The 25,374-nt window shown below is 40.5% G+C and overlaps 1 protein-coding gene across 2 annotated transcripts in view; it reads left to right on the top strand.

Annotated features, from left to right (window-relative positions):
* LOC139306542 (gamma-aminobutyric acid receptor subunit gamma-3-like) overlaps window positions 1-25,374 on the top strand; it is a 70,763-nt gene that overhangs the window by 28,112 nt on the left and 17,277 nt on the right. For both annotated transcript variants that reach the window (XM_070930432.1, XM_070930433.1), the window contains exons 4-7: window positions 13,404-13,495; window positions 13,928-14,059; window positions 16,359-16,441; window positions 22,241-22,378. In XM_070930432.1, the coding sequence (XP_070786533.1) occupies window positions 13,404-13,495; window positions 13,928-14,059; window positions 16,359-16,441; window positions 22,241-22,378 (445 nt within the window). The remainder of the gene's footprint in view (window positions 1-13,403; window positions 13,496-13,927; window positions 14,060-16,358; window positions 16,442-22,240; window positions 22,379-25,374) is intronic.

Here is a 25,374-nt window from a genome sequence, read left to right as displayed (position 1 = left end):
CGCACTTTGACATCGACAGTATGTTCTTGTCGTCTGCGCTCGAGCCAGTGAGTGGGTGGCGCCTTGAATTTGCCGCTCTGCTATTGAGCCTGCCAGTGTGTATCAACCAGGCGTAGAAATTATTAGGACCACCTGCTCTGTCCATGAAATAGACTGATTACATGAAGTCAAGTGGAAGCCCTGATCCCCTATTGATATCACCAATACTAAACCCACCTGAGTGAAATGAAACGGAGGAAGTAAGTTAAAGATGTTCTGTTATGAAACTCTCCATAGATGTTGAAGTAAAAATACATAACTTACATAAGTTACATAACTTTTAGTATATTATTATTTTTTTGCCTAAATACAGAAAACTTTTAAGAAATCGAGAATACATAATTGAAATAGAATCAGCTTTAAAAGCTACCATGTGTATTTTCTAGAGCTTCAACTGATTATTATTTGGATGAATCTATCAGTTGTTTAGTCTATAATGTTAGCATTATTCTCACTATTAATCCGCAAATGAAAATACCCCAACAAATACTCTATTTGCTTCAGTTTGATGGACGTTTGTCCTGGAACAGGCAGTATTGTCTGCACTGCATCCACTGGACTTCACTTGCTGCCATCGGCCAGAGAGGATCAGTGAAGACTCTCCACCACGCTCCCATCGGACTTGAAGTGCCAAAGCAGAAAATGCTCACCTATGTGGAAGTGACAGGCTGCTATTTGTGGTCGTGTGACACTTGTATTGCTGCTCGGCTTTTCATCACATTCACCGTGGAAACATACTACGTCTATTTATAAAGATACGTCTTTTTTTTTACTTGGAAGTCGCTCAAGGCTTGTTTGGTCTTGCTATGTAGATCCCATGTCGATGCTTTATTTAGTGCTTCACTCCAGCTCCAGATTACGGGAGTAATGATGTAAAGATGCGCCATGACCCTCTTTCTCAGGGGTGAAACAAAGTACATAAAGAGCAGTGTTGTAAAATAGCAGTCGGTATGCATGGACACACATGACAAACAGGTTATCTGAATGCAAGGAGACGACCAGGCTAATTAAGTAGATGTAGTGCCACATTGTGCAATAGTTTAACTGGATAGGTTATATGGTTTTTAATACATCCTATTGTTTTTATTGAGCGTAATTGAGGCAAATGAAAGGCTTCTTTTGTCTTTTAATGTCATGCCCTTACCGCTACCGCTGGCCAGCGTAAACTCAAGTCAAATGTTGTGGTCCTGATTGTTTCACACGATACATTTCGAGCACATTTGCTAAATTACAGACCAATTTAAATCCTGCCATGTTTCTCTGAAATACTAATGTATACAAAAGGATTCTCATTCGCCCAAAGTCACGATATTATTTGTATCGTTGTTCTGGATCTATCAGAAGCATTTGTCTTTTGTCCTCCTCCAATGTCGGCCTGAACTCGTCTCTGGTGAGTGGAGAGGGATTGATACATCCAGAGCAGCAGACAGTCATCTACATTAGTCCAGATAAATGTGTTTACATGAATAATCTTTGAAAAGATGTCAACCCCAGCCAAGAGAAAACGTCCCCGTCTGACAGATGCGATATTTCAAAGCAGCTGTATGTGTGTGTGTACAGTGTGTGTGTGTCTGGGCTGTGTGATTTTACAGTCTGTCTGTACACTAAGTCTGAGACAAAGCAGCAGTCTGTCTGTGTGTGCGTGTACGCATGTGTGCGAGTGTGAACTGCTTCCCTTTGTGCTTCTTCTATTGTTCGGACTGATAAATCCACCGAAGTACAAGTTCTGTTTGAGTGATTCCAAGCACCCCCCCCCTGCTTCTTTTCTCTCGTCTTTGATCACGTCTGCTCATTGAGATCCTTAATTTATTTATTTTTCTGTTCTACTTTTATTTCGCGCTGCTGGCGGAGGCTCGGCCGGCGAAGACAAAAGACTCATTTTCATTTATTGTTTTTTCACGAATCCTCGCTCAGCCAGGTTCAAGGTCATTTTGCAAAAGACAGACCGACCAAATTAGCCGACACTTGAGTCCCCCGACATATCGTCACATTCATCATTCCATAGTTAAAGGAAAAAGAAAGACAAAGAGAGGGAGAGTGAGTCAGAGATGGAGAGGACAGATTATTATTCTCATTGGCGCACCATCAATCTAACACAGCCCTCAGTCTTCTTGGCACAGAGATCCTGCATCTGTTAGTCAGCACGCACTTTTCAGAGATGTTATTACTGACCCAAAACATGGGGAAGGTCACAGCAATACAGCACAGCAGTACTTTTAATTTGCCGTCAATTCACAGCGTTCCATTTTCATTTTGTTTACAGTTTTCTCCAAACGGTGAGCGAGCAATCAACGAGATAATGATAATCTGTTTTGTTGTGGTGGGTCAACAGCAGCCCGGGAACTGGTTGTTTTTCCTTCATTTCTTTTGGTTTTTATTTCATTTTTTTCTAAATAATGCTGCAAAATTAAGCCTTTTTGTTGTCAGTAATCATACAATATGGTATGGCTAGTGTTGCAAAGTTAAGCTTTCTTGCTCACAGTAATTGGCAAAACTACATTGAAAAGTGCATATTTGAACTTTCATAGGTTGTCTCTTTGTTTTGGTTTGGATGGAAAAGGGACAAACAGGTGAAATGTAGATCTTGGCTTGATATATAATGTTCTGTAAGCCTCTTAGAGCAAAAATGTATCACAGTGCAAAGTGATGTCATTATAAAAATGCTGTCTCCTTTTATTTCTTGGCCGGAGAACCCAGCAGCTAATTTATTTAATCATGTTTTTTTTCTCTTAAGTTTCAACAACTTCACTTCCTGTAGACAGAGACGTTTCTTGAAACTAATTTTGGCAGATAGGTTGAATTCCTGGCATCTCAATCAGTGGTGATGGGACGCTCCATAACCACTTATGTGATTAAGGTTGATAAAACAGGTGTGTTTTTGCATAAAAGCTTGCATAATGCTGCTTTGAAGTACATTTCCAATGCACGCAAATGGCAAACCATTTGAAAAAACGCAGCTACTCCTATAAACCACAGCTGTAAATATGAATGGGAGAACAAGAAGGAAGTACATGCTGGACCCTTGACTCAGGGATTCTGTTTTTCCTTGTTTTATTCATCCCCTGTAAATTTGGTTCTTCAACAAACCGACCCAACCTGTGCATGCACTTAAACCTCGACAGACTGAAAGAAAGTGTGCACCCTTGGTACAACAGCAACAGGGGACGGACTCACTGAATAATTGAGTCCACAGAGATTGAAGGACATCCTGAACCCTCACTCAGAGAAGACAGACGAAGCTATTTTTGTGGTGGGGACACTTACTTACAAGGAACACAAACAAGAACACACACAGGTTCACTAACACGGATACACACACACACTTGCATGACTCTATCTATATATCCATCTATGATTTGTAAATACACACACATGCGGGGAGCATACATCAAAGGCTCCGACCCTCCTCAGAAGAGACTCTTAGACTTAAAAAGGAACATTGTGTTTCCCTCCCTCTGCTTCTCCTTTCATTTCTGTTCAATATTCACTGCTCATTTTTGCTTCATGCACTGTTGATAATGTTTGTAAATCTCTTATGGATTATTTGGCAGTATCTTAGTGATTCCAGGGTACAGATCATTTGAATCTCACTGTTGTTGTATTTGATTCAACCTTCATTTATCCAGAAAATAATAGGACTTTTTTTGTAGCTATGCCAAAAATAGATGTTAGATATAAATGCTGCACAACACTGTACATACGCATAACTGCACTCACTCAACTGCACTAATTGATAAGGTTGTTAATTAATAGCAGTGACTCTTGGCTGGAAGTTGGCTGGACTCTGAAATATGTGGCTTCAAAACTTACTTTCTGCCCAGAACTCATGAAATTGTTAAAAACAAGCGCCGGAATTTGTGTCATGGTTACTCTTACCTTTTCCATATTACACAAATATTCATTGATCTGCATATTAATGTTGCACATGCTAAAATTGGCAGGTGAGGTACTTTCTGAATCCACTTAAAGTCAAATAAAGCAACACATTGCTGCCTAACTAACTGACAGTAGCTCTTGGATTATTGTTCTCTCTAGGTAGGTCTTTGTTTTCTCTTCCAGCTCAGAGATCTGGAGAAATTCAAGAACAAAAGTTGCTATAACAGTACGTTAAACTTCAAATCTTTCAAATTCCGCACAAAACCTTGCAAGAGCTGAACAAAAGAACAACAATAAGGTGCCATTTGTGTATGCAAATTCACAGCCACCACAGGATTTCAGTAGAGTTGTTATACAAGTATTTCTTTTTAGGTAATCTTCAGAACCCCTTGAACTTTATGAGGCTGAGGTCTATATAAGCTTAATGAATTCAAAACAGATACAGTATGTTCCGCCTATGTTTATGCATTATGTACTGGTTGCAGAGGGGGGTTGATCACTACACGTTGGGCCAGCTCTGAACAAGCTAAACAAAGCACAGACAGTTCCTTAATCAGTCCGCCTCAAGATCATTTTGACATCACAGAGAGCGTAAATCAATTCAGGACACAAAACACATCTTGAGTTTCAAAATGGGTAAGATGGCGGCGTATTTCTCTGAGGATCCTCCACACCCTCACAAATGATACACTTTGAGCTCACTTGTTCCTTGAATACAGTCCCTGCGAGGGTCCTTCAATTATTTTGCTCTTAAGTATTTTAGGATATCACCAGCAAAGACAATGGCTGCCATGCTGTCACCATTCAGTTTTTGACTGGATTTAAAATCGTAGAAGGTAACAGCAGCCTGAGCAGTGCTCAGCGTGACATTGATGTGATTCAGCGGAAAACAGCAGAGAATTTGTGCCTTTTCCAGATGTCAAACTTCACTTTAAGTGCCTTTTAATGTAGTCTGAGTGTGTGGGTATACAGGTGAAAGAGTGTGTGTGTGTGTGCCGGTTTGTGTTTTTTTTGTAGCTTTTCCATGCTTGACCTTCAGTGATGTGACTCATTTAGGTGCTGGGTGAGCAAGGCTGAAAAAACTCACAAGAAAAGGTTATCTGATTGCAGTGCAGAAGGTCGCTGTTTGTCGCCTCTTGCACCAATACAGCATTAAGACAGCCTCATAAGTTATTTCAGAAAAATGAAATGGCATTCACTGTGCTTAATTACATTCTCTGAGGTGGATGAGGGACCTCTGTGGCCCCGCAATACTTGTATTAAATTTAAAATGATTTTTTCCTTACATAACTGTCATATGTGACCTTTTTGAAAGGGTGAGACCTGTTGAAACTAGACTGGAACCTCCACCAATATTGCTCAGCTTGTTACACTTATTTCTTGTGCTTTTCTTGTGCACAAAACATAGTCTAATAGTGGAAACTTACAAACCAAAATCTAATCAATCTGTCATCTATCTGTTAAAGTAACAGCTTTTTTCCCAATGTTTCATCCCCTTCCTGTCCGGTGAAAACCACAAATCTCCAAATTTGGTGATTTTGAATTTGAATGTTTTCGATAAACTGAAGGATGAAGTGTTCCTTAGAAAATCTTTGTAAGCTAAATAATCTATTTGCCCCCTCACCCCTTGGATTAGTTGGAAAATGCATCGTCACAAAGCTGAAAACAGGGCTGAGATACATGATTTTTATAGGACAACAACACTACACACACGATGATCTTAATGATGAATATAATGCGTTGCTGTAGATTAAACTACAGTACATAAATGAGTTTAAATCAGCAAAAACTTAAACATCTACACTGACAGGGACAGTTTTTCTGCAAGATGAGTACTTTTACTTTTGATACTTTAAGGAAATACATCCATACTTCAGGACGGTTTGGAATGCAGGACTTTTACTTGTAGTGGAGTATTTTCCCAGTGTGGTATTGATACTTTTACTTAAGTAAAGGCTCTGAATACTTCCACCACTGATTTGCTCTCTGCATAGACTTGTGCTGTGTTGAAAGTGATATGGAGGTGTTGCAAGGTGCAACCTCGCAAGATTGCCGTCCTGGCTTTTACGTAAAAGTGACCAGGGACCAGAGATCGACATGTTAAATTGCCAAAGGGGTGCATGTCACTTAAATCAGAGCCCATAGGAGCGTTTAGTGCATAGATGATTACACATGTTTGACGGAATAGCAGCCCCACTATCCTATGAGTTCTGTTCAGATTGGACCATTCTTCACTTCACAATTTACAATCAGAATCAATGCAGAAAGTAGTGTGCCATTTACTGTATGTAGTGATGAAGTAAGGTTGTGGAGGTCAGGGTGGCGGGATTTTTAGCAGGAATTCAGAAGTTAAACTACTATTAAATCTGTCTGCTGATGGAAGATTTTTTAGTAACCATGGTGACATGTATGCACAGAGATTTCCGCTGATAAATTAGGAAGTGAAAAGATGTTAAAACAGCACTGTGTTACTTGTCGTTATTCTGAAATGTGTTCTTTTTTCTTTGGTCTTTGGTGTTTGCCACAACCTCGACCTTTCCCTTATCTTAACCATAGTGTAGTTTCCATGTGCAGATATTATAGAAAGCAAGAATTTAGAATAAAAACACTGACATTATCCATCAGTGATCCATGGTTTTGCAGAAGCGTCCAATATCAAAGTTCTTGTCTGCCGATACGATTGTGGGAGTAGGTGTTCTCTTGTAGAGGCTCCCCAATGAGTCCAAGCAGGAGTGAGCTGTGAGGGCAATAAAAACCCTCTGGGGCTATACAGAACAGAACAGACGAAAGATACGCAAAATGCACCGAGGCAAGAGATGCCATAACCACGTAAGGAAATAAGTAAGTGGAACAGGTGGAGCTGGGTGTTGGAAGCAGATATCAATCATCCGAGCCAGTATACAGCATGTAGCAGGTGGAACAAAGCACAAGCAGCTGCAGTGTTATGTAAGCATGACACAGCCTTTCTGTCTCCATTAAATGTGACTGGTGACTTGTTTGAATAGGATTTTGAGAGTCAGCTGATATTGATTAGCTGACAAGCAACTACAGCATCACTACATTTTTGCTTGTGCCTTCATCCTCCCCTCTCCAGCATATTCTTCTTTCTGCTCAAATCTTTCAATTCTCATTATTGCCCCTCATCACTTCCCTTGCCCTTATTAGATTCCACTCCCTTCTACTGTTTCCTCTCTGATCTAATTCCTCTTCTTTTGCCTTCTCCTCCTCCGCTTGTTTTTTTTTTCCTTCGGAATCAATGTATACAGAAATGTGGTGTTTGAAGTGAAACTCGGCATATAAATTAATTATGAGCAGTGTGTGTTTGATGGACTATTCCGAAAGCCTGGGAAAAAAAAGATCACCTGCTCAAAGACACTGAAATAAAGCTTGAGATATCAAAATATGTTTAAGGGTATGTTGCTTGTTTGAGACAAACAAGTAAAGGTGCATGCTGTAAAGCAAAGGACTTTAAAAATCCTCCTATGGCTGCTGATATTAGTATTATCACTGCTTTAATTTAGGGGTGTAGCTTTGGTTTTAATCTTGCATTTTATTTTATCAAGGTAAATCTGAGACTGAAATAATATTTAAACTTCACATATGATAGTTTTCAACATAAACGTTTCAAGAAAATAACTGGTGGGATTAGATGTTTACTCTGTTGTGTTGTAAGCCGTAACCTCGCCTCAGAGTCTGTTCTGTCTCAGTCTGCTTTGTCTGATTCGGGATAATCAAACCGAGAGAATAAAATGGTGCATTCAACTGTCAAACGTTCACTTATCTTTAAACCATCTAAAGAAAAAATTCACTTGTTTTGATTTTTCAATCACCTCATGAACACCAGAGCTCCCCCCGAGGCCCTGCAGCTCAACTGTCTTGTGTAATGACCTATGCAATAACAAGACTACAGCCACGCTCTATGAGGATACACAGCGGCGCTTTGAGCTACATGCTAGTGTCAGCATGCTAACATGCGCACAGTGTCGATGCTAACACGCTGATGTTTAGCATGGTATAATGCTCACTACGTTCACCATCTTAGTTTAGCATATCAACATTTGCTAATTAGCACTAAACACAAAGCACAGCTGGAATTTGAACAACCTGATGATGGCGCCAGATGGCAGATAAGGGATCAGCAAAGTGATTACAATTCATCCTGTGGGGTTTTATGGTTTTATGGCAATCCATCCAACAGTTGTTAAGATACTGTATTTCAGTCTGGACTAAAGTGGTGGACTGACCGACATCGCCATCCACCATTCACCTCCATTCACTCATCTCACAGACCCTCGGCCAGTGCAGCTAGCCGACAATGTGCCGTTCAGTCTGAGGGTTGCCAGATCATCAAGGGACGGATCCCCCATATCTAACAGTTCGTCCATACCCAAATGTATGTCTCTACTTCTACTGCTAGTACTCGTTCTTAGCAGCACCACTGGCAGATAAAAGGACACGACTGCTGCCTCTATACGTGTTACCAGTACAAACAAAAGTAAAACATTTGTCGTAGAGTTAGACAAAGAAACACAGGTGCTGATTGTACCTCAAGCCAGATGCTCAGTGAAGCGCAGCCGACAGTTTGCGTCGCTTTTCATTTCGTGTTTCTTCCCTCCTCACAAACAGACTTCAAGTAAGCAGTCAGGTATGCAAATCATTTCCTTTTGTTTCCTTCAAAGGTCTTTCTGTTTGATTCTTAGGGATGAACAAGACAAAAGCATGCTTGTGAAATTAGCTCCGCACACACACACAAAAGCAATCTTTTAAATGCCACTCATATCCGCAGGTACCGAGCAGTTTTGTTTATTACACATGTGACAGAAGTTCATCAACGGCCCTAAGCGGTGGTCGAATGGTCGTGTTTACTGTTATTTCTGCCCGTCACACACATAGAGCATCACTGTGAGGCTTGCCTGCGGGACAATGCAACAGTGATGCATTCTGGGTGAATGTGTTTATTTGGGGAGGGGGGGGGGGGTGAAGCGGATGTGAGAATAAAACTGCATATTTAAATATCCTTCATGATGATGAAGTGCTACAAGAACCAGCACAGAAATGGACATATGACTTCGAATCAAACACTCCTCATGTTTATCTATTTGCTTCTTCTTCTTCTTCTTGAGGGATTGAAAATGTAGTCCAGTGACCAATTTCCCAAGGTCTGGGAGATATAAATATTTCACTTATAAATATTTATACTAACTTTGCGGCATCGGTTTTGCCTGAAGAAATACATTAGTCAGTGATCTGTGCTTAAGTCTGAGATTCCCTTCACGGCAAAGCATAATATAATCAAGAGCGAGACAGTATTTTAGAGCTCACTGGATTCTACGTGATTAGCAATGAAGCAGAGTAGAGTCAAATATGAGTGAGTTGTAATGGTGAAATATTTTTGGCAGGCTGAAATGACTTTTTTGGTAAGTTCATTATGAGAAGAGAGTGTAACACCAGTGGTGGAAAAAGAATTCAGATCCTTTACTTAAATAACACTCCATTACAAGAAAGTCCTGCATCTAAAATGATTAAAGTTTTATCAGCAAAATGTATTTAAAGTGTCCAAAGTAAAGGTACTTATTATGTAATTTATTATTGGATAATTATTACTGCATTACACATGCATTAATGTGTGAGTATTTTAACGACAGTGGCATTGGACTTGGTCATTAAATGTAATAATAATAGTAGCTTATTAGCTGTGTTGAGAGGAATTGTTTCCACACAGTCATAAGCCTGTTAGCGACCAAGCTAACTTACAGTTATATATAAGTTACTATAGTAACTCACAGATAGAGTAACTTACAGCTAGCAACCAGATAGCTGTGAGAAATGCTTCCCGTCTTCAATAAAAGTCTTTATTGAATGAAATGATGTACGATCCCGAGAACAAAATGCCGGAGGGGAGGATAACTGCACAGTAGAGAGAATATAGAAAGAAGCCCAACAACAAGTTTTTGGCCCAGGGCCTCTTGCTGTTGCAATGCAGTATATGTCCTGTGTTTTGTACGTAAAATATTAATAAGGAAAGTCACTGGAAACAGTCGTCAAATATATGTAGTGAATAAAAACTACTCTGAAATATACTTAAGTACCTCAAAATTGTACTTGACACACACAAAGCCTTCAGTAAAATTCACTGGAGAAAATTTAAGAGAGCTTTTTTCTTTTAGTTTTCTGCTTTTTTCTTTAATATTCATTTGTTCATGACCAGACCCCGGGACAGGTAATGAACGGTATCAGCGCTGAACAACGGATGACTCATGTTGATTACTGATTTGAAAATGCTGACACCAGGAAAACTCTCCCTCTCGTTGCCAATCAAGACACTTTTTGGATTGAAAGTTTGCAATCCGAAACATTCAGGCAAGAGCAACATTTCTGGCTCAGTGAGTGTAAAGATTTCCATCAAGCTGCCACTAAAATTATAAAAGATAGTATATCTGCCCTCTCGGGAAACATGTTCGGGTACATGTGGATGTGGGAAATGTGGCTGAGCGACATCTGTAATTGGTGAGGAGCAATCCGCCTCCATGCAAAAATGATGAGGCTGGATAAGGAGGGAGGTATTTGTTCTGTTCAAGTCAGGCTAATTAATTTCAGGCAGACGTGCTTTTGCTGTCAACAATCTTTGACTTTAATAATGGATTTCACATTATCAGATTCTGAGTAGTATTTGCATCCCCAAAGAGAGCAAAGCCACAGTTGTTGAATTTTACCCACCTCTGTGAACGCAAGTGGGATGCTCTCATTTCATATAGCAAATATATTGTAAGTGGACATACACAAAAGGATTTTTATGCGAAATGTTAATATGCTGTCATCCACATCTTTTTCCATGATCGGATTCATGTTTGAGCATGTGAGAGTTTCCTAGCACTTCCTGTCCCTATCGCCTGCTGTGTAAAACTTAGCCAGGGACAGGAGGGAAATAGTTTATCACATTCTGAATATTTTAAGACTAAAATAAAATATTTATACCCTAAATAATGAACTTGCAACTCTCAGTATTTTTATGTTGGATCTTCCCAGCAGAGAATACACAATACAAGTCACCCTTGATTATCTCACCTAAAGGTCTTTCCTTCATTGTTTTTTTTGTCAGTCGCCGTGAGTAATGGACTCCCTCCGTAATACCTTCGTTTTCTGACTTTGAAATGGATCCCCAGGGGAATAACGCAAGCCTCCGTAGTTAATTTCAGTCGGATATCTCCCAACACTCGGCTTCATTGTTTTGCATAATGTCCGTGACTAATGGACCTGCTTCAGTGCCTCGTCTTCAAGGTGTAGTCCCCAAAAGGACCCAACGGAAGCAGAAAATCCCATTCGGGGACTGCCGTGAGAGTTCATCTGCGCCAGGCGTGACATGTAACGCTTTGTGGTTTGCTTTCTGAATTATGGTGCGTGTCACCGTCATCGGGTGTCTCCCTATCATTATCCTCCAAAGGTCACGCAGGCCGACAGTAACAATGGGGAGTCTGGCGACAGATGTATTAGGAAGGTCAGGTCTCGTCTGTCTGTTTTTTGGAAAAGTCAGAAAGTGAGTGACACTGCGTTTGAAATCGTTTTGTTTAGGGCGAGTATATGCACTGAGATTAAAAGGCACAGGATATTGAAACCTTTAATATGTCTTTTGTTGGGTCACCTTACAAACTTTTGCTTTAGACAAATATGACAAAAGTTTAAAACTGAAACTGTCCTGTGGAGAAAATCCTCCTATAATTACACACTTTTCCTTTAAAGCTTTTTGCCAAACAGGATCACTCAGAGACACTCACACATAATAGACTCTGGAATGCCAATATTTCCTTTTCCTATATCTCACATCAGCAAAGGATTGTGAATGGCTTTCAAAGAGTTCTAACTGTCTGACCTTATCATTGAAGTATTAGTCTGCCTTGTTTACATTCTATAGAGGACTCCCAGCTGATGTACTGACCTTCTGCCAGCCATGTTGGAGGTCCTCAGCTTGTGAGCAATGGGAGGCTGTGAATAGCTTGTCATGTTTCTTAACTGTCTGACTCAAGGGTATTAAAAATATTTAATCGCTGGGCTGTTTCAGATTGATCATACAGTATTCAATATACAAAGGCTGGAAAATTATCAATACAGGAATAATAACTCATAACGTTTTATCATTCTGTCGAAATTCGGGTGGACCGGGACCATTCCAGAGTAAAAAACTCTGTGTTAAATGTGAGCAGCATCAGAGGCATCCCAAAGTGACAGAGTAATAAACAAGGTTGTGGAGACCCTGTAGCTCACTGCAACAACTAATAGAGTTTCTGTTTTGTTTCTGTCTAGATTTTCTTGGGGTTACAGACAGTGGGACTCCAGAGTTACAAGTATTTTGAGAAACTAGAATGTTTTTTTAGTGTTAAATTGTAAGTTCAATGTGTTTTTGTCAGTCTAGAGAAGTGTCAGATACAGGGTTGTTAAGTTGTTTGTGGTCTTACCTGCCCAACAATTTCCCCACTTTTAAAGTGATCACTAAAAGGAATTGTAATTCATTATTTACAGGCCCTGTTTGGAACATTACAGGATGGATATATACCAGCTTTTGAAGATATGTCTAAGCCGGTTTTCATATATTTACAGTAGCCATTATTTGTACAGTCAAGATTTGAGATGCAACTGCAAACACAAAAAAGCATGATAAGCACAATATTTCATTTACTAATACAGCAACAGGGGTGTGCTATTTGGAGTATATGCCAAGAGCTGGGTGAGTGAAGACAGCTGTGTAGCCTCCTGTCAGCAGAACCCACATCTATCCACATTTAAGACAAATGTGATTCATTTCACACTCAAAGATAGTAAAGATCAATGAATGCCACTCTTTGTCAGCTATATTTAGTCATTATTCGGATGCAAGTCCTCCAGAGGAATGCGCAGGCTCCAGCCGTCGATTGGACATTTGTGCTGAAACTTCAAAGTCTCTCCTATTGCTTTACATATATTTTCACCTGTCTACCAAGGTTGGTGGATTAAGAAACTTAAGAACTCAACTTTGACACTGTGGGGAAATAAAGTGTTTCCAAATCCACTTTTTAGGAGGATTCAACATATTGTGTTAAAGAGGAAGAAAGACACTCAGAGGTCCTTATAACAGTGCCAACTCAACAAATGCTTTGACTTGTTGTACCTCCTAAGTGAGGAAATCTGATTCAACGTTCTTATGCGAAAACTCCTCACAATTAGAAGCGAGGTCTGAGGTGAAAGAAAAATGTGCGGAAGGGAACATCTTTTGTGAGATGGCGTAATTAAATTTCCATATCAAAAGCATGATGTGTATTTGAGTGTTTCCAGTGAGTGTTGCGCTGCTTTGGTATTTTGCTTTCATGTGGACACATTTGTGTTCAAACAAACACACTATCAGCTCCTCCAGAAGGACTCGACAAAAAACCGCTCGGCACACGCTCTTCATCTCTTTTCTGTCTCTACTTTAAAAGCGTTGTCAGATCAGTATATCGACTCTACTTTTCTCTCCCCAGGAGTACCAGATCGATATTATCTTCGCCCAGACTTGGGTGGACACCCGTCTGCAGTATAACAGCAGCAGCATGAAGATTCTAACCCTCAACAGGTACACTGGATTTACTGAGGATGTACTGCAAGTACACAGACAGCTTTATTTCCCGACTATGCCAGCTTTGCGGCTGCAGCATCGATACCTATCTGTTGATAATTACAGCATGACTATGTTTTTCAAATGAACTGCAACTCCAAGACGCTGCTGTGAGTCTCTCTTTCGTTCCACTGTAGCAACTATTGTGTTTCAACATTTTCATACTGTGAATATCTCATTTGGGAACAATATTCTTCTGTCTCTCGGGAAGAGGCCTGTAATTAATGGAACAAATCGATTGATGTGCTTTGTTTTGCTCATGTCGTCTGGGTATTTTATTATCCTCTTATTGGGAAGTGGAGCTGCCTCATGCATTTCAGAGAAATCAGCAGTAATCATTTCTTACCTTCTGCCCCCCTCTCTCTCTCTGTCGGCCTCTTATTCATCCAGCAATATGGTCGGCTTGATCTGGCTGCCCGACACCATCTTTAGGAATTCCAAGAACGCAGACTCTCACTGGATAACGACGCCCAATCAGCTGCTCCGGATCTTCAACAATGGAAAAATACTTTACACACTGAGGTAAAGAGCCTTCAGAACACATGAAAACACACAGGAGAGTGTGGTGGTAAAAAGAAACAAAAGACTCCAAAAAAAGAAGCATACACAGTGATTAATGGCAGGTAGCTCTAACAGCACCTGAACCAAGTATTTGCAGCAGGAAAACTTCAAGTACAAATCATAGCAAAAATTCAGAGTATTGTATCAAGATAGATTTGAAAAAAAATCCCACTGTATCCTTTAAATTGGTAAGAACCCCTCCATGCTAGCTCATTAATTTGTTAGCCTTGAAGTTGCCGCCTTCTTCTGTTAATGACTATCAAAATACAATACTGACTAAACATCATAGCCAGAATATGAAGCTTTCGTCATTTGTTCAAATGACTTCCTGTCACTGTCAACTGTTTTCGTGCCATACTTTCACCACAGCAGCAGCAGATCAGAACAGTCATATGAACCATTTCTACAACAATCATATATCTACCAGATTAGAAAACGCTGATAGGCATCATTTTGGGAGTCCTGTTGCCTTTATTGACAGTACAGATACAGACAGGAAGTGCAGAGAGAGAGAGAGGGGTATGACATGCAACAAAGGGCCCCAGCTGGACTCAAACCAGGGACGCTGTGGTTATGCGGTATGCATCTTAACCACTCGGACACACAGCCTACACTTCAACAGAATTCAAACTACTCTTGTTCCGGTGGCTTATTTTAGCTTCCACTTCAGTACAATACATTTTATATTTTTCCCCTGCATGTCAATATTGAAATTTGAATATATTTTGCCACAAAGCTTGGCTTTACCTCGTGCACAGAAGGATGGGAACTTCTCACACAACATGTCATGTGTTTCTCCTTATTTTGTTCAGTTCTTTCTGACAGCTTCCCAGTGGTAGAGAAATGACACACAGGGGGAGGTTGGGCGTGTGTGTGTGTGTGTGTGTGTGTGTGCGTGGCCTTATGACAAAATAACCCTCACTGTGTCTACAAAAAGAAAAAGATTCAGGATTCGAGTGGACAGGTTCTTTTTAAATTTGAGTGGCATCTGGGTTTATGAACCCTCAAGCTCTGACATGAGCTTTTTCTGTCTTGAGGATCCAATTTCACCTGCGTATCCAGGATTTCAAACTAGACCTTGGTCAAATAGCAAATACCACCCTGAGTGTTTGTTTTCAAGCCCCTGGAGGACCAGATGCACAGCTCCTGCTGCAGCAGGATAGCTCAGATCCTGTCATGAAGAGTCGAATCAGCCCAATGAAGGCCTCTGAGACTTTAGAATTTGTTATATTTGTCTTGACTGGCTTCAGTTAGTTCTCAGAGTAAGTTGTGACGCCTCTCATTGTGTGGAAATCCACAAACTTCCCCCAAAATGTTTGGGTTTTTAATAGCTAATTACACTGCTAATGCGTGTCTCTGTGATGAATTTGAAAATGATTGTTTCATTAAAAGGATATTAAGTCTTAAAGAGGCGTATGTTTGGGGGCGTACTTGCATTGACTGACACATCTCTCACACGTCTCTGCAGTGTTTGTTGCCGCTTGCTCTCTACACCTCAGCTCAACACTGTTGCCCAAACTTGGACTTCCTGGCTCCTGACAAGCAGGCGTGTATGCAAATTGGGGCTGCACATCATCTGCACTTTTCTTTCCCTACAAAACAAGACGAGCGTCCCTCGTCCCGCTTTGAATGAGGCTCTCCTTTCGTGCTCAAAGTCAATCAATTAATGAGAAACTATACCGGGGACAGAGACACACCAACACAGATCAAGTAAAAGAAAGAGCCCATTTTCGTGACGGTCTCATTTTTACAACCATTATCACATCCCGTGAAAATTAATTTTAGGATGACGTATTGAAGTAACACGCGGAGAATATAAATTCAAGTTCATATTTTGCAAAACTAATATGTTATGTCTCTGAGATCACTGTTGCTTTCCCCAAAACATGTGGTGTATTGACTTGTCCAGTGACCATAGCTAAGTACTCCTGTTTTTAGAAGCTAACATGCCTTCGGGCCCTGACCTATAAGTTAATGCCGTCTTCGCCCAAAAACATGTCTGACGCCGATGATGAAACAGTTCTGTCATTTTGAGGGATTTCGCACATCAACCAAGCAACCGAGTGTGATCAGGCACCATCTGGTCTGAAGCCAACGCTTCATATACTGTACTGCATTATGTGATATAAGCAATGAGGAATACTCCGTGTTCACGCCAAGTGCTTCATGGACCGAGAAATGAAGGATCCGAAGTATTTTTATTGCCTTGAGTGTCTTTGTGTAAGTATTTCTCTCTCTCTCTGTTTCTCTCCCTATCCAGGATGACCATCAACGCAGAATGTCAGCTGCAGCTCCATAATTTCCCAATGGACGAACACTCCTGTCCTCTCGTCTTCTCCAGCTGTGAATATTGGCAATAGCATGCACACACACATGCACCCGATGCACACAGACAGACAAATATGCACATATTCATGCATAGAGATGGCTATATATGTAACACCTGCTGAAACTTCCAGAGCAGAGGTAGGGCTTCATGAACACATTTGAAAGGCTGCTAGGGGGCCCTAAATTGCGGTGTCCCAGTTTCATTGATTAGGGGATTGGGGATCAACTGCATATATAGGGAGATATTTTACTAAGCCTGTCACAAATTACTGATTTGCATAAATGACGTGATTTGCATAAAGTGCTGCTATATGAGACCTGATGCCGGAGCTTTAAACATTGGTGTGTGTGTGGCAGGTATTGTTTTCACCTTATGAGTCATGGCAAAATGTGGCCCTGGAGACGCCTACTATAGTGGGAAGCGGTTCTAAGTACTTTGCCAGGTGTTTATATGATTTAAGTTAATGGTGGTTCTAAATTGATGTTTGCGCAAAACTAAACAATTTTCAACGGTAACACTTTTCTTCCATTTTACTGGAGCAAAACTTTGCTGTGGTCCTTTAGGAAATGAGGACAAACACAGTTTGGCCTCAGTAAAAATCCCCTGTGTCAATGCAAATCACTAATATTGAAGTTAGTCTGGAGATTATTCCAGGGATTTTATTTTGAAAATATAATTTTCTAGACTAATTTGTCATAATCAAAAGACTTTGAATCGTTTGTAACGTTTAATTACTGTACAATAGTCTGATGGGATGAAATAAAAGCGTGAATTATCAGCCTACATTTAGCAATATATCTCAGCTGGAAAAACAGGAACGAATCAAACTCTTCACACACTGTTCCAGAGTCAGAGCCTGGTCAAAAGTGACACCTATGTTCCTGAGGATTTACCAGATGAAGAGAAGGAACCAAGGACGAGGCCGACAGGGGCATATATATGGACCTCCGTTTTATTAGCATTAGCTGTACTGCATTAACTATTTCTATCTTCTTGCACATTTAAGGGGTTGAAAGAAAATGGCATGATGACTGCATTAGCACTACCAATGGCTTTATGCTGGCATGAAATTAGTCCTCAAAGAGTTTACTGTTCCACTAACCAGTTACTATACTATTACACTAAAATCACATTCGATTGTGTATGACAGGTCATTCTGTTGGACCAGACGTCTTCCACTGCTGGATATGATTTAATTTGGGTAATAATCATTACCTGATGCGACTACAGACGACAGTCACATTATTGAGCATGCTCTCGGTATTGAATTCGGATAATCAATTGACTATTTTTGAGTGTATATACAATTTGGTCATAGCTTGATGAGACGAGATGTCACAGGAATGGAGGTAGTGAAAGAGCTATTGACTGTAAATGGGCTTCCATTATGTCTCCGCTCTCAGTGAAAGGATTTGCAGTAATAACTCCGCCCCCGCCCAGTCTCAGTTCTTGACCATGTGGATGGGCATTTCTTTTTTTCTGTCTGTAGCTGCAACGGATGAGCAGCTAAAGCCTTCAATACCGCTGAATTAAAGCCTTGAAGTTTCATATTTGCTGAATTCTCCCAGCATGTTGATAGCTAATTGCTCAAACATATTTTGATTAAAAAAAATATCACTGCATAATTTCACAGAGCATGTATTAGATTTGGCCTCTCAGCAAAAGTGATGATATTATTCATCAGCAGCAAATGTCTGTTTTTTTTTTTTTTTGCTAAACGAGGCTGCCTTTGGAATACATTTTAAAGCGTATAAAATACTAAAATCCCCCCCATTTAAAACTCTTTTTTTCTGATCAGAGCAAGATCCCTCGATAATTAAGAAACAACGGAAATACAAGCATGTTCAAAATGGCCAATGTGCCTGAGTTTAAGAGGTTTAATTAGCTCTCAGAGCGGAACAGAGGCTTCTTGATAAAAATAACAAAAAGGCCCTCATAACATCTGGTCTCCGTCTGCTTTAAAACATCCAGAGCTTTTAACTTTGTGTATATGAACATGTCTTATTTCTGGAGACAGCGGCACAGACACCCATATCTGCCCACATGAGTCAACTCTTTTGGAAAATGTAAAGCCGCTCTCCAGATTTTCATACGGCTCTGATGAGCTATTCATGCGTTTAGAAGTTCTAAAGAAACCATTACCATCAAGCTTCGTTTTTGCAACGTAACATGAGATTCCAAAGGAAAGCACATTAACTAACTGCGCAGCAAGTGTTGCCATGCCAGCCTACAAGTGACACATTCTACAGCAGATGGTTTGAGGAGAAGAGAGGGAGACGAAGGAGACCAGAGGTGACTTGTAGTCTTTCTCAGTCAGGATGACATCTGATAATGAAGCCGCATTTGGCCCTCACTTCTCTCCCACGTCCAAACACATAATCCTTTTTTACACACCGTAACATCCACTGCTATCAACCTCTCTTACCACTCAAGGCGCACGGCTGTTAATGTATTATGATACTGTAGCAGCCTAATGTACAAGGCTTTTAAAATGTTCTGCCTCTTCATCATGAAGCAAATTAGAAGCCTCCCCATTATGGTGGCAATCAATTTCATGTATTGAGATGGAACATTATAAACATGATGAATGCATTGATGGCCTCACTAATCTTTCTTATTAATTCGGAACATTTCTGGATGGCAGACGTATTCCTGACAGGCACCATGCAAGCAATCTGACAACTTGCAAACATGCTTTGAATTCATGGCTCAGTTCTTGTTCTCACAGGAGCTTTTAAGCTGCTGTATCTTTCTTTTTAGTTTATTCACTGCATAACATATTATAAAAAAAAACTTTTCTGACAACTGGTGAACTCAGTATAAAAGCCATGAAAAGCCTTTACTATGATTGCAAGCATTTTGGACCCTTCTTAAAGAACACATCATGTGGTGCCATGTACATTTTTCCTGCATATACCATTATGTATGAGTAACAGTGTTTGTGTCAGAAAAAGGCCAGCTATAATTAAGGGCCAACAGGTAATTGGCTGTGCTACACAGGAAGCCAAGGGTTCTTATCAATCAGCTGACAGCTACAGGACGAAATGGAAGTCTCCTTCATCAAATAACTGTGGTGTAATCTCCAACAGTCTCCATGTTTAAGCATGTCTTTGTTCACTGGATATAGATAGATATACTGTAAAATCTATACTGTTTATTAAAACAAGACCAAGAGTCTACAGCCATGTTAGTAGTTCTGTGAGGCGGAGCGCAGGCATAGTGGTGGTTTGAGCTAAATGCTAAGCTAAAATCAGCTTAATACGAACTACGACCGAGTCTGATGGGAATGTCATTCGTTTTGCAGGTATTTGGAACCAAACTATTGGACAAATCAAAATTTTGACCTGACAATGATTTTATTGCTAGATTTGGTGACTTTGACCAATGACTTTTCGGGCAGACCTACTTAGAGTCAGATAAGTTTAGGTGGACTCATTACTCGTTGCGTAATGATGTCACGATGCAAATTAGTGTGTGACATAATCTCACTAATGTCTGCACAAAATTTCACCTGAATCCTATTATTTAATCACAAAAATGACAAAAAGTTACATGAGTTGCAAAGTGATCAGTATAAAATGCAAAATGCTGTTGAAACAGGTGAGGCATGCATTTAAAGATGTAATCAGCAGTTCTCAGTCACTCCTGCCCAAAATAGCTGAGGACCTTCATCATGACTGCCACACGGCTGGTTACATTATTTGAAACCCCACCACAGGGGCACTTGAATGGTCAATCATGAGAAGGTGTCACTCTGAATTATGTGTTCTTCACAATTTTCTTGTTTTCTTTTTGAAAACCTCATCTAAAAATGGACTTGTGTTAAACTTTTGAGCGTCAGTGTAAAGAGCAAGGGAAATAATGCTGAATGCTTACAGTTTAAACATATTCCCAAAGCAGCTGACGCTGGAAATAAACTGTTACTGACCTCCTATACAGGTACGCCTGTTTAAAAGACTCGCTGCTCTGCGATAGATGGAAAAAATTGTGCTTAGAGTCGGCTGTTTTCTTTCCTCTCACTTTATGATAAGTTATCCTTACCAAGCACACTATACTGTACTTCAGACAAGGGGAAGAACAGAAGTGCTCTTACACCCACATGCATGCATACTTGGCCATCGTTTTCACACTTAAGACAATGAAATAAGCTTCAGGGAGTTTGTAAAATCACATCAAACTATTCAAATCACAAAGAATTATCCTAATTTGGTCAAATCTAGTCTAGGCAGCCCTGAAACGCAGCTTTTTTTTAAAGTTGAACTGAATTGTTGCTAAGAAATCAGTATATATCCTATCCTAGGCCTTTTGCACTTATTTGGTCGAAATTGTGATCAGCAAAAAGAGGAAATAAAGGTTTTATTGATTTTTTTGCTGTGAATTTCTGGTTACTCTGTTGGTGACTTCAATTTTAACTAGCTTCAACTTTCCGCGTGGAAGCTAGTTAGCCTAGGTGGCTAGTTTCTACTTTCAAACTGTTGAATGTTGTAGAGGGACAGATGCTTTAAAGCTAATGGTACATGCTATGCAGCCTTGTTAAACAAAGGGGAAAAGCATCTTATATTAATCTTCATAATATGAAAGATATGCCCAATTGCTGCAGTATCATCATAGGTTATATTTCCTTACACAAAAAGCGAAGAATTCAAATTTCAATTTGTCTTTAAATCCCTCATAACTCCTCTCACATGATGTTGTTTTCACTGGCAGACATCCTCACATATAAACTGGACTTTGTTCAGAGTCCCTTGTCTTCTTTGCTTGGAGGGTAGACGGGGAGAATATTAGAGCCAAGGCCTCAGAAGAGTGCAATTTCTAACGCTGTGTAAGGACATGGTGCCACAGGGGGCCTTTAAAGGCATGAAATATGACCGTTTGTAGCTATGAAGATAACACCGGTAACACAATGCTAATACTGTTTGCAGTTACGATAATTGTACAAACACACCAAGAGAAATATGATGGCAATAATGTTTGCCATCTATATTAGTGTTAGAAAAAAACACCTCTCGTGCATCATGGTGATTGCTCTTCTTGGTTATAGATGGCTATCCTCTAAATGAGACTATTTACATAATTAGTCTGGTTTCCACTACAGGGCACAATAAGGCTTGCCACTCGCTCATTATTGCTGCCACTCATTCTTCTATGTAAAATTGCTTCAATTTGTTAAATGAGCTCAGCTTCGTTATTACACGGAGATACTGGTGGCAATGTATTGGCTTTCATAGGCATTCAACATCTTGTGTTTAAGTGCTGCACCCAGCAAGGATATGCATGTGAAATCCTGCAGTTTTAATGCTAAACATGCCCGAGATCAGTGCGCTACGAAGTGGCTTTCGAGCAGGTCACTCTCCTCGGCCCCTCCACGGAAAAGTGCTTTCACACGTCACTGAAGTGTAACAATAGCGTAACAATAAGTGTAAAAAAAATGAAGCCATTTCATTTTATTTCTCTGTAAAGTAGCCTCAACTTTTGCAATAAAGCAGATTCAAGACCATTCTTGAGACTGACTGACTTGGAGTTGGAATTATTCCACTGAAATTAAGATTTTAAGACTAAATAACACATTGAATTACATGCGAGAGTGGGTGTTTGTTCACCATGGGTGCACTACAGCAGATTCCAAGCAAACAAGTTAACAGTAATTGCTCAGTTGGTCTGCAGTCCACTGAATTGCCGGTGAAAACTTACTGTATGAATTTGTATAAATCATGCACAAATCAGGTATAAATCATGCATACAACAGAAACTGCATTGCTGCATTAATCTTTCCTGTATTCTTTGCCTTAACTCACTCTCTGTGTGGTTTCCAGACGGCTACCCACGAGACGAGATTGTGTACAAGTGGAAGCGGAACTCTGTGGAGACTTCGGACCAGAAATACTGGAGGCTTTACCAGTTTGATTTCATGGGGCTCAGAAACACCACGGACGTGCTCACGACGACAGCAGGTAAGTGGGACGTCAATGAGAGGTCGGGGGAAAGGCCGACAACTCCGGCGGTTCAGTCAAGTAAAAACGTGCCGAATGGTTGCATTTCATGCCGTTATGACTGATGATACTATAAAAATCTTTTTTTTCCACATCCACCCTACCCTCCGTGGAGGTCAAAGGTCAGTTTCGGCTGCAGACTAGCAGCTGAAACTGGCAGGAGTTGTGCTCGCTGTTCAGCAGGGTTCAAAATAAAACTCCCTGCCCCAAGCTTTGCACAGGTTAACATTAGCACCATGCCCATAAATGTACTCATATAACTACAAGCTCATAAGTATTCCCCTCGGGTGTAAGGGCAAATAGGTTTTTCCACTGACATTAATCACCAAGATTAAAGATTAAAAAGGAAGTTTAATTATTCACTCCTTTTCCTTCTCCCTTCCCATGCTTTCAGTGCGGTTATTAGGCCTTGTCTTCGTTGATGATTTAATTTCGGTTTGTTGTTTGGGAGGACGTGTCAGCTGGAAAAATATTGTGGCTCCAACAGGTGTCAGTAATTATACCCACAACTGGCACATGGTGGACAAGTTCCTAATACATTTTTAATGCTTTCACGTGACCCTCGGAGATAAAGCCAGATTTTAATGGCTTTATAAGCGAAGCATCATGAATGAGGGAGATAGAGGAAGAGCTCGACACTGTGATTGTTAACCCCTCTTAACCTTGTTTATGAGTTGCACATTTGTGCCATACAGTCTTTTGTCTTTTGGAGAGGCGTGCTCGGATGTGCATAATGTGACCTCATTCAGCTTTCCAAGAGCTGAACCTCCGTTCATGAATATTCGAGGAACAGGAGTACTTGGCATGATTAGGAGAGGGATAACGGGGAGTGGCATCAAATTATCAAGGAGCTCAGTGGAAATTTGTTGTAGAGCCTCATTTTGCAAAACGTTAAAGCCTGGTAGCTTTTGTTCCAATACTCAAAACATGACATAGCTAAATCACATATATTCTTCTTTTTAACTGAAGACATTAACAAATTCTGCTATCTGTTTGGCTATATCACCCGTTGGGAATACTGATCAGGCATCCTGTTTACATCTAATGACAAGCTGCCATTGTATCTTTGTTTCTGATCACACAACAGAAAGGTGACTGATGAGCGCTCTCATCCCGAGACACATTGATGGCCTTTCAAATTATGTTTTTTTTCCTGGACTCCCGCTGTATCATCAAAACACAGCCAAACTAATTTTCTGCTGAAATGCTCGAAAGCAAGCAGCAAACCTACACATCTACCCCATGCTGTTCAAGAAAATTAGCCGTTTTCTCATTTATTACCTCGTTTCTTTTTCCTGTTTCACTTGCCGGCGCGCCATCTCCACACGCATGATGATTAGATCCCCGGCTAAAAATACCTATCATTAATTTACATCATGACAAACTTCGAAAGTGCTGCGTTTCTCTTCCTCTCTCTCTATTTCTGTGTGTGTGTCTCCCTCTCTCTGCTTTATCCTTCATCCCTCATAAACACATGAGGTATGGGGCTGTTTTAATGAGGACAGAGTGGACAGATCCCCGGCCACGGCGCCACTAGGGACCCCCGCCGCAAATCCGCCGTCGTTATCAATTCAGTGGCGTCCTCTTCAAAAGGCCCCGACGCGGAATCCCAAACACTTCAGTGCTTTGTTCTACCGTCCCATCGCAAATTCCCCAAAAGCTTCCATTATGCCGTTTTCTGAGGGTACATTGCAGAAATGCTGATGTTCTTCCTTTTTTTCTTTACATGTCCACCCTGGACCTTTTTTTCAGGTGCCTTTTTGTAAAGAATCTGCAGTGAAATTGCTCACAATCCCAATGTTCTCTGATTGCATCATGGATCACAATACTGATATTCTATTTGAAGTTCCTTCTCTACTTGATGTACGAGATCCTTCATACATCCACATAAGCTGCAGCTGCTGACAACATATCACATTAAAATCACAGCTGGAAATCATGAAAGCAGGAAAAGGTATAACACCAGTCAATCCTCAATCTTACATTTTTCCTTGTCATACATATAATACTAGCACCAACTAGCTCTACACTGCAACACAAGAACATTTTTCTGTATTTCCATGTCTTCTAAATGGATCATCAACTGGTGAGGATGCTGAGTTTTTGCCTGGTTTTAGCATGTATGTAGGCATCATTTAGGACCCTTTTGCAGGATCTTCCTTTTAAAACGAGTCAGCTGGAAACATTAAAAAGTCGCCCATTTGCAACCAACTCATGGAGCTAACGGTAGCTTAATTGGCTAGCTAGCTACAGCTGATAAAATCATTGAAAACTGTCTCTTAATTAGCTAGCTACAGCGGATAAAATCATTTCAGCTGACAAAAACGACGGTCATCATCAGAAAATGAGAAACCTGCTTTTGTCTCGCTCTGTCTGAAATCAAGTCACCAACAAATTACCCGAATTATTCTGCCGTTATCGCTGTAAACTGCACATGTGTGGCGCAAGAATGAAAAGCATGGCAGGTGTAGCAACTGTAACTAAGGGGGGCGGGGCTGAGCGAATGTTCAATGACTAACAGATAAATGGACTTTATCGTCCCCAAGAGGAAATGTGTTTCCACAGTGTGCATTATGCATGCCTCCAGAACATAGATCCATTCATACAGTACATGCACTCACATTACACATACAAATACATCATTATGTATGCAGACAAAAACATGAAAAAAAACAAACAGACTATTGCATAATGCCTTTTTATGATTAGCTGGCTATGGAAATCAGACGGGACAAACCATTGACTGAAACACGCCTTTTTCCATTTTAGAGATCTGAATCTGTGTCCACATGGGAGTAATGTGAGAAATGGATTGAGGGGGTGTCCAGGGTTATGTGCTATGGTGAGTGCCATGCGAGTGATGGCTCTGTTATCGAGGTCTGAGAGGTTGGGGGTTGCAAGGCCAATTATTTAGGAGGCAGTGTGTGTGTGTGTAAAAGGGGATAACTTGTTCTTGT

Source organism: Enoplosus armatus, chromosome 24 (genome assembly GCF_043641665.1).
Source record: "Enoplosus armatus isolate fEnoArm2 chromosome 24, fEnoArm2.hap1, whole genome shotgun sequence".
Classification (NCBI taxonomy): Eukaryota; Metazoa; Chordata; class Actinopteri; order Centrarchiformes; family Enoplosidae; genus Enoplosus; species Enoplosus armatus.
This window is presented reverse-complemented; position numbering and strand designations above follow the sequence as displayed.